This window comes from Atta colombica, unplaced genomic scaffold (genome assembly GCF_001594045.1).
Source record: "Atta colombica isolate Treedump-2 unplaced genomic scaffold, Acol1.0 scaffold207, whole genome shotgun sequence".
Lineage (NCBI taxonomy): Eukaryota > Metazoa > Arthropoda > Insecta > Hymenoptera > Formicidae > Atta > Atta colombica.
This window is the reverse complement of record NW_017259302.1, coordinates 3,318,310-3,328,228: the sequence shown is the minus strand read 5'-3', so window position 1 is coordinate 3,328,228 and position 9,919 is coordinate 3,318,310. Positions and strand designations below refer to the sequence as shown.

The window sequence follows — 9,919 nt, the reverse complement described above, 5'->3', positions numbered from 1 at the left end:
ACAGTATATATTTTTATGATATATAATATTATATATTTTTATCTCTTTCTCTCTCTCTTTTTCTCTCTCTCTCTCTCTCTCTCTCTCTCTTTATTTTTACTACTGGCTTTTCCCATTGGTAACAAAATATACACTTACCAGTAGAAATTCACAGCAAGACACGTACATTATGTCGAAAAAAGAACACAATTATGAAACAAGATTCGTCTAATCATTGTGTAAGTTTAATTGTTAGCGTAACAACGATGCGCGGGGAAAGTCTATGGAGTGTCCGTGGGTGGTAGATATTCATAACCAATCTCACAATCGTTTCAGTAATTCGAATCGTCGCAATGATCGACAGAACGGTAATTAAGTGTTTTCGCGAAGTGGAACACATTATACGAGAAAGAGAATAATGCGGCACACGCCTTCTCGCATATCTGCTCTCACGTGATTCACTTTAAGTACAAGGACGAACGTTTGTGCGGGATGCGAGATGAAGAACAAGGTAATCGCGAAAATTGTACGATGCGAGAAACTTGGATTATTATGAATTGATTACTAACTAATGCGAACAATATTATCATCGCGTTGAATATTCAAGAAATAAGGTCTTCCGAGACATCATGTATACTTTTTATCATTAATCTATGTTTATTTTATTAAATATGCATTTAAACGTTGCAATCATAGTGCGGAACGTATCGCGAAGAATCCTCGCGATTCACGAGGTGCAAACAAAGCCGCGGTTTGCGCAAGGAACCTGCGCGCGCGCAATCTTCGCAACCAGCAATGTGAACGGCGTGTATTTATATTTGATATAGGTGAGCAACAAAGGTCTGAAGATTATACAAACTGTTCATCCTGGTGGCTCGACGAGATCGGCAGTCAAACATTTGGTACCGGGTCACGCGGTGCTGGCAGCCGTACAGCGGGAAGACATCGTGGCCGCGACTTTGCTCCTGCCAAATCCAGCGACGAACAATCCCGTACATGTGCATGCATACAGGTTACTATATCAACTTAATATAACAGACTAACAAGAATTTAATATGTGTAATAAATTAAAGACTAAACTAAGAGAACTAAATTTTTAACACATTAACACATAATATTGATTAAATATCATATACAATAAGATTGAATGAAAATAAGATTTCAATTTTCGAGCTAATTAGCTTTGTTCTTTTTCCGTAGTCGGCCAAACACGTTCGAATCGCTCTTTCATTAATCAGGCAAGAATATAGAACTTTAAGAGCGTATAGAGATCTTTATTAAGAATGCAAATATAAATATGGGAATCTAAGATGCGACACGCTGTTTATTCATCAAGTCCGTGTCAGGAATTCGCGGTTAAACAGAAACCATTCAGTTCATCTCCTCGATCTCATTACGCGAGTCACGTTTCATTCTTTAATTAATGACTTTCGTAATTCTAACGGATCGTTAATGATTTTCATAATCCCGCGATGTTCACACGTAGCTCAGCTACGTTGCAGCAAAACTGCCATGCGAACGAATAAAAGCATTCGAAGCAATCTTGTTATTAAATTGCAAATTATCAGGGCAAATTATTAGTTCAACGATCTTCTTTACAGCGGCACGATAATTAAATTACGTTAAAAGTAATTATTTCAAGTTCAGAAGTGTCAAATGAATTTTATTTTATGCACGAAACTGCGGGAATAAAAATGAAGTTATAAAATATCGTTCCTTGAGAATCAATATCGATGGCAATTGTGAATGAGAATCGAAGTTTACCGCGAAGGCACACGATCTCTTTGACATGCTCAATGAAAGTCCCGTTAAAGAACATTTTGCTATGTCGAAGAGCTCGAACGAAATATTACAACTACACAATAATGTATTCTTCGTACCGACGACCTAAATGAGCAGCAGTTGCTGATCATTTTCTTGCTGGCAACGCAGATTATCATAAACTTACATCTATTTGTAATAATATGCGCATTTTCCACGTATTTTTTTATAAACAGAGCGACTTAATCTCACACTTTGTTGTACGTAGAAGTTTTATACCATATATTATCTACGCAATCTTATTTTGTCGCTGCTTTATTGTTTTTATATTTAATATAGCATACGTGCGTGCGATGTTACATAAAGGAAAACGGGGAAATTACAATTCTATCGCTATAGAGCCAACAGGATGAGATTACATTTATCTCTCATTTTACTCCTTTATTATTTTAATAAAGGCAAAACTTCGTTTATCTTTCGCCTTTTGACCCATTTTAGATGCGATTCGGTCGAAACCGCCGAATTGTTAGGTGGTCAGTTAAAAATACTAGCGTCACACACTGACAATTTGGCCAGGGTCACGGCGAGCGAAGGTAGAATCCGCAGCAATCTAGGTAGCGATGGCCGAAGTACCAGAGAATCTGAGTCTTCCGAAGGTAGCGGTGAGCTCAGACACGATCCGGTCCAAACTACGACTATCTATGAATCTTTGGCCGCCGAGTTGCGGGCAAAATTAGGTAAATATTATTTTTTTAGCATTGTTGCCATGTATTCATTACATTGATTATACAAGATTTCATTATACCGATATTGAAAAACAAATGGAATATTTGAAGAATACTATATAAAAGATTAAACAAAAAGGCATATTTTATATAAATAAATAAAAAAGGAAATACAAACGTAAAATACAATATAAATTAACACAATGTCATGGCTTATTTCGAGCTATAATTAAATTAATTTCAGATTAATATAATTAACAAACGTTTCGGCTTACAAAGCCTTCTTCAGTGCTACAATGCAGAGATGCAATCTTAAATTAACAGACAAAGAATAACGGATAATGAAAATTTAAAAATTATCTATGATAAAGTCTCAAAATATAAAAAAAATATAAAAAAATATTAAAAAATTCGAACAATAAGTATCCCGCCAAATGACAATAAGCTAGAAACATTTGGATATTTCAGTCAACAATATTAACAGATTAATTACGTTCATCGATAAGATAGATTTGCCAAATTCCTCGGTTGAGATCGAGAAAGTCTAGTTTGTCACAGGCTTATATCAAACGATTTGAGAATTCTTTAATTACGAGTATTTTATGATATTGGTAATTTATATAAAATATATAATTTATATGAAATATTGTAATCTAAACTGTCAATCAAAGATCTGATTAAGTACAATAAAAATACTTGGTCGTTTGAAAATTAACTGATATAATATACATAATTATTGACTAACAAATAAATTATAAGAACGAATGACAAACATCCGCGCGTGCATCATATGTGTCAAGGCAACGTGAGTACGAAGAAGATAATCGTGTTTCAGGCAGAGGCAATTCCGGCGAGAACGACGTCGGCCCAATATTACTACCGCCACGTGACTACGATACTGTGCACAGACATCACGGTAACTTAACCGGCATCGAGTTCAGACGTTGCCTAAATCAGACTATCGTGGGTGGTAGCACGACTGTTGATAGGGGTGGCACGAGAAGTGCAGCCAGCAGCGGCATAGGATCTGATAGCGCAGCGACGCCACCACCCTATCAAACGCACCATTCTCTTGGTCAGAGACCGTCTAGACCGTCTAGAGATTCCTCCTCCGGTGAGTGCCTTTTATAGTAAAGATTTGGTGCAATGATAAGCTAAATATTATAAGGACTGTCCAAGAAAAAATCTTCCCACACAAAAACTCACATATCCTCTAAACCACTTGACCGATTTTCAAAAGCAAACCCATTTTAGAAACATCTTTTAATTACAATTAAAACTATATTTTAAAAAATTCTTAAAAACTACTTTTGACAAAAATTTTTTATTTTTTCTGGAATCCCCTCCATCATACTTTTTATGGTGGTCTCGGTCTTCCTCGGATGCTCTCTTTCTTCGCTGTTTTTGGACTCTGAAAACTCTTTTTCCTTCCAGATCCTTCTTTACGGTTGATAGTCAAGTCTTCCTTGAAACGCCTATTGACACCGTTTTCCTGCAAACTCCCGCCTCCCGCGCGATTTGATTTGAAACTCCACTCCGGGTGTTATTGAAAAATTTTGATTATGGATTTGCGTGTTTCTACTTCACTTGCCATTTTGCAATTGAGAACAAAGCGATTACGAAACTAACTGTTTCAATCGTTTCTTACATTCATTGCAAAGCCTACTAAATTAAAAAATTGTTTTTTTTTTTAAAGTGGTTTTAGAGGATATGAGTTTTTGTGTGGGAAGGTTTTTTCTTGGACAGTCCTTATTATAAATATTATAACAACATAGAATTCTCTTAGATTAGTATACTTTTTTTGAAATATTTTTACTTTGAATAATCGTCAAATATGTTAAGATTCTTTAGATAATTTCTCTTTGTTGATATTTTTAATAACTCTCTGTTTCATAAATCAACTTGCAATTTTATATAAATCAATTAATTTTTTTATAAATTCGCGTAAAATCGTAAATTCTGAAGATCTCCGATATTTTTTCAATAACACTAGTTTACAAATTTTTAATAATTTTTGATGCAAGAAAAAGAAACAACTTTTTCGACCATATTTTGAGGCTCTAAGTTCTGCCCTCGAAAAAATTTTATCGGTCAAATTTTTAATATAGCATATCAATTTTAAAATGTACAATAGCATGTCTTTTCAAATTGGAGTGCAACACATGATGTGTAAGACGAATGTTCTACTAGGATTTGATGATAATTGAGAAATGTTACAAAATTATTACTGAATTTTGATAATAAATTTAATTTATGACTTTGAATCGTGAAACCGATTCAAAAAATGCTTTCTTTTGTATCTTAAAAATCTGACCTAATAGAAATAGAATTTTAATCCCGCGTCTATAAACAGTCTTTATATGCTCTTATAACTAGCGTAATTAAAATTTTCGATTAGCACAACATACCAGAGGTAAACTTATCTTTACAACAAACTGGAGTTTGTACTAATATTAAAAAGCATATGCATGAAATTAGGCGTTAGCAAGTAGGTCGTTGCAATATCTGAGAGATATTTTCGCGACTCAACCGTTGCGTCAAGTTATAATGCAACATCCCATTTCAAGAAAGCCTATAGTGAGGAGCGTGCGTAAAATTGGCTGCAAGCGTGACAATTGCATCTAGCGAGTGAGAAACTTGCCATGAATATTATGCTCGTAGTTCATAGAAATTCCTCATCGTTGGCCAATACCTCTGAGAGTATCGTTGCGTAGGTATGTTACATGGCCGCGAAAATAGGTTTTCAGGACGTAAACACACGGGTTTACCTCGAAGCTGCTATTTTGACGCAATTACCTTCTTATTTGACATACTTAATGGAAAATTTATACCATGTTGACTCCCAGTAATTAAATTTATTGCAGTCTTGTACACGCGCGATAGCTGTAGTATCTCGAAAGTTGTACAATTTGTTCAATTTATGTTCTAAGATTCGTAAATCGCGTAAAATATCGAAAATCGACGACACAGAGAGATCGATTGTGGGAGAAGAAGATTGAAGTTATATAAACGCGCCGTGTACAAGTAGCACAAGAAAGAAGAAAAAAAAAACAATTGCATCGTTATGTAATTTGCGGCTAATTGCAAAATGGAAAGTTTTTAGAATAATCTCGCGATGCTGTTGACTGGACGCATCATTGCGCCGGTTAAACGTTAACGCAAGCCGACGCTGGGCGCCGTACGAAAGTGAAAGTCCTCGCTTCTTCTTTTCGCGATCCGTCAGGAAATGATCGAGCATCTAATAATCATTCTTCTCGAAGCGAGGAGAACCATTGAGATCGGGGAAATCAGCTTTATGTATGGTAATAAACGTAGAGAGCGAAGTGATTACTGTCTAAAAAACTTTTGTCAAAAATTGATAAAATAATAGTGTATTTTAGCGTTATCATTGTCAAGAATATCGAGACAAACCAATTGCGATTGAGTTTCTTTATTTTTTTGTTGTTTTTCTGTCTTGAAGAAACAAAAAAATTAAACGTATCGCTCAACTCTACGTCTCCTGCGCATGAAAGCGGAAATGCTTCCAAAGATTCATACCCGACCGGTGACGACAAAAATTTGGGCGCTTTCTACTCGCGGGATGCGTACCAGCTTGAATCTTATCGACTCTCGTAGAAAACTGGGCAGTGGCGATTCGAGCGACCTCGTAACCCAGTTTGCTGGTATAGCTACGAAAAATTGCTTCTCGTTGTCGTCTTTGAGCACTCATCTACTTTTCCTTCTTTCTTTTCCGGCTGTTTCGCCATTGAGACATCTGTATTGAATACGGAATCGAGTCTGGCCCGATTTGCCATTGTGCATGCAATCTTCTTCAATAAAATCATTCACTTTCGCGGTCAAGTTTGAAAACTTCTCATTCACGGGATCACGCATCGCGCGACTATAGGTCTGTTCTTTTGATTTGAACTTAACGTAAGGAGAAAAAGAGGAAAAATGAACTGTGTAAAAGATTAAAAGGATATTAGGCCTTATATGAAAAAAGTGCACATCTTCATGTAAAATAAAGCTAAGGATTGTATATTATAATTCGGTGAAAGTTTATTAGAAAAATGAACAAATATATTAAAATTTTTTAAATTTTATTTATAATTTAATTTTATAATCGATATTTCATAATCGACTTAATAAATTTACTCACTTTTGTAATTTTCATCAAGTTATGTGATACGTATGAATTAAACTCTTAGACACAACGAATTTATTTATCGAATTCAAGAAAATTAACTGAAAATAACGCGAAAGAATCATATTTTGTAAACTAGCACTTTATTGTTGATGTTTCTCATTGTATGAGAAATCCCATCGGCCGTTTAAATTTTTCACCGTTCACAATAATCGAAACTTTAAAATCTATTAAAGTGAATGGATCGACAGCAGACAACAAATTATAACTATCGTCATTTAATGAAGGAAGAGGCATTTAAAGACTCACGATCCGATTAAGAGAAATTTATTTCATTTATAATGTACCCTTTGGGATCCAGAGTTAGGGGGAGAGTATCTTGAGAATGGGAACGCAACGATAGAAAGAAGAATAACGGTGATGTTAGTATAAATACTTCTTTATTGGTACTCGAGCCAGAACTGTACGCACGTACGAATCCATCCTACTTGCTATATCTTTTGCACAAAACAGCGTGTAGTCTGATATGCAGCGGTGCACATTAAGATGCACGCGATGTGAGTATATCAGAACTTCGCGCTCGTCCTCTGGGGCGTGCCTACTTCATGAGAAACGTGTTTTTAACGGACGACTGACCCATATAATGTCGTTGAATAAATTTCGAGATGGAGAAGATGGAGAGAAAAAAAAAACGACGAATCTGATATCCCGTCGCACCATGTAGATACCGGTAGATACATTCGGCTCCGGCGTTAAGCTCGTACACCGAGAGAGATTGTATTGAGCACCTGTTACAGTGGAAAGAATACCGTTAGGACGTCGTCGTGTCAGCGGCAGGTACCACGGCACAACGGGCGTACGTATCTCGACTGGCTCCAGGGCTATGTACGGTCACAAAAATCAGCCGATTGCCGATATTGGCAGCCAGACTTTGTATGAAAGCTGTTCGTCCGCGGTATCGATAAACCTGTATATGTATGCAGATAAAAAAAATTCAAATATCCCATGCAATTGACGTATGACTAGCAACATCGATTCCTTCATTATGAACTATGAAAGTAATTAGCTAACGATGCCAAAATAATGGTCTGAAATCGTGCGCGCCATTAGGCATACAATGATTGTTTGACTCTTTCAAATTATTAAATGTTGCGTAACTTTTGAGTATAATTTTTTAGTCTCCAATAATCTCTAAATTAAATTAAAAATTGATTCAATTGTCACGAACCCATTTGTGGTTTCATGGTAAACCTTCCTCCTCGAGCGGTTCAGCATGCGTTAAGGGGGATCGGTCGCTGTGACAATACAAATAATAAAGTGGAAGGAAAATACTGTTTATGTTATTCGATAAGGCGTACTGCTGAGTCTCCCCAGGGAAGATATCGCTGAAACATGTCCGAACCATGTGTCCATTTTCGAAGCTATCGTATGTGCGCGTTGAAGCTATATATATTGATCACCCGCCTGCGAAGATTTATTCATACAAACAAGATCTCCTCATTCTCCAATTCACTATTCTGCTATCAGAGCAATAATCCGCTGTTAATTTCGAATTTCAGGAATTTGGCGAATTTTAACCATCCTATTCATGAATGTCGGAGTCATTATAACAAATTCGCATTAGTGGAGTAAAAATGAAATGCAAATATTTATTATAAAATACATATTATAGAATACATATTTTACCCGATAGTATAATTCGTATTAAAGATTTCGCGGTTTAATCAATTTCTACATTTATATTAAATATACATTATTTCGTTAATTCGCGCTATGACCACTTTAATGTGCACCATAGTACATCCAATCGAATTCGTTATAATATTCGACTGTAATCGAAGTTACACGACTCTACGTGATTTTTATGCAAAGAAAAAGATAATTTGCTTATTTAATCTTCAACTACATCTTATGAAAACTATACTTTAAGTTTTAACCTACATCTTGCGTTTTGTTCGAATTATAGAATGAACAAGTGAAGCTCCGTCTTATGATTAATAGAGGAAGTTTTTTTACCTACAATTTAGAACCTCATAGTATCAATTATACAAATTGTACACTTGTCTAAAAGTTTTTACTTTAGAGTCGAAATGACCGTTGCTGTATTCGAGGATATTGAATAAATCGATGATTATATTTCTAGATTCGGATAATCAAGAAGCGCGACACGCAGATACGCATCCTCCTTCCGTCATATTTATGTTTCGAATGATTAGAGAGGACGCGACAGATGCTGGACCGCGATAATCAACACCTGATTTTTTTTCACTGTCCCACCGTGTGAACGGCGCCTCGTTTGCTCCTACCAGAAATCCTTGCGGTTTAAAGCGACGTGACATACTTAACTGCCTTCGCACATCTTATAGTCACGATTCGCCTCTGCATCGTCTTACATGACGTAGCTGCGTTTCGCGCGAAACTGTTTTAATGCTGCTTAGATGTGGTCGGAGATTAGATGTCAGCTTATCGCTTCTCAGCGATGCTAATCAATTACGATCTCATCGACGTTTTATTGTATACGAATTTTTAGTATCTTATTATATACCGTTATAGGTGCACATCGTTTCTAAAGTCGCCGATATTATTATAATAAATAAAAACTGCACCGTTGATCAAACGCTTCATAAAACGTATCTATTCGCACGGTGTGATAAAAGTTATAATAGATGATCATAAATTATAATTCTAACTCATCGACATGATCGAAAGCATTTATAAAATTCTCAGAGAGGACACTCGTGATGGATTTCATCCTGCGATTCTTACCTAATATATTCCGCCTCTGTATTTTACTGCAAATCGTTGCGCAAAGAAGTCCTTCTTCGAAGAGGAGAGTTTCCATGCGCATCCGAGAGAAGGCGGGAGGCGAGAGCGCCGCTCCGTGTCGTCGTTGTTTACGGCAACGGGTAATGACAGTTATGCTGATGATGATGATGATGATGATGAGACGTTGCCTTGACGACGACGACGACGACGACGACGACGAGGACGACGACGACCGGCAGCGCATAAATTCGTGAGTCGACCTCGTGGGAGGCCGTCGTACGTATGGAATAAAGTTCCGCATTCTCGGCCCACAACCCGAGGCATCTCTCAGCCTCTTCATGTCTTTCGGAGTCTCACATCGGTGTTCTCTCCTCTCCTTCTACGTCCTTTTAGCCCGCTACTGCTCTTTAAATCTTTCTTGACCTCATCGAGATGCCAAATTCCGCGAGAATTACCGCCGGCCAAGATTAAGAGGGCCAAGCTGATTGTAGACACTACTTGATTTTTATCCGTTTATCGTTTTACAAAACAAAACAAAAGCAAAAAGCGAAAGACTGTTATTAAA

At 36.6% G+C, this 9,919-nt stretch overlaps 1 protein-coding gene across 1 annotated transcript in view; it reads left to right on the top strand.

Annotated features, from left to right (window-relative positions):
• Positions 1-9,919, top strand: part of LOC108687459 — a 13,875-nt gene that overhangs the window by 1,392 nt on the left and 2,564 nt on the right. Inside the window, exons 2-4 of the mRNA XM_018193226.1 lie at positions 807-991; positions 2,239-2,477; positions 3,301-3,579. Of these exons, the coding sequence (XP_018048715.1) occupies positions 807-991; positions 2,239-2,477; positions 3,301-3,579 (703 nt within the window). The remainder of the gene's footprint in view (positions 1-806; positions 992-2,238; positions 2,478-3,300; positions 3,580-9,919) is intronic.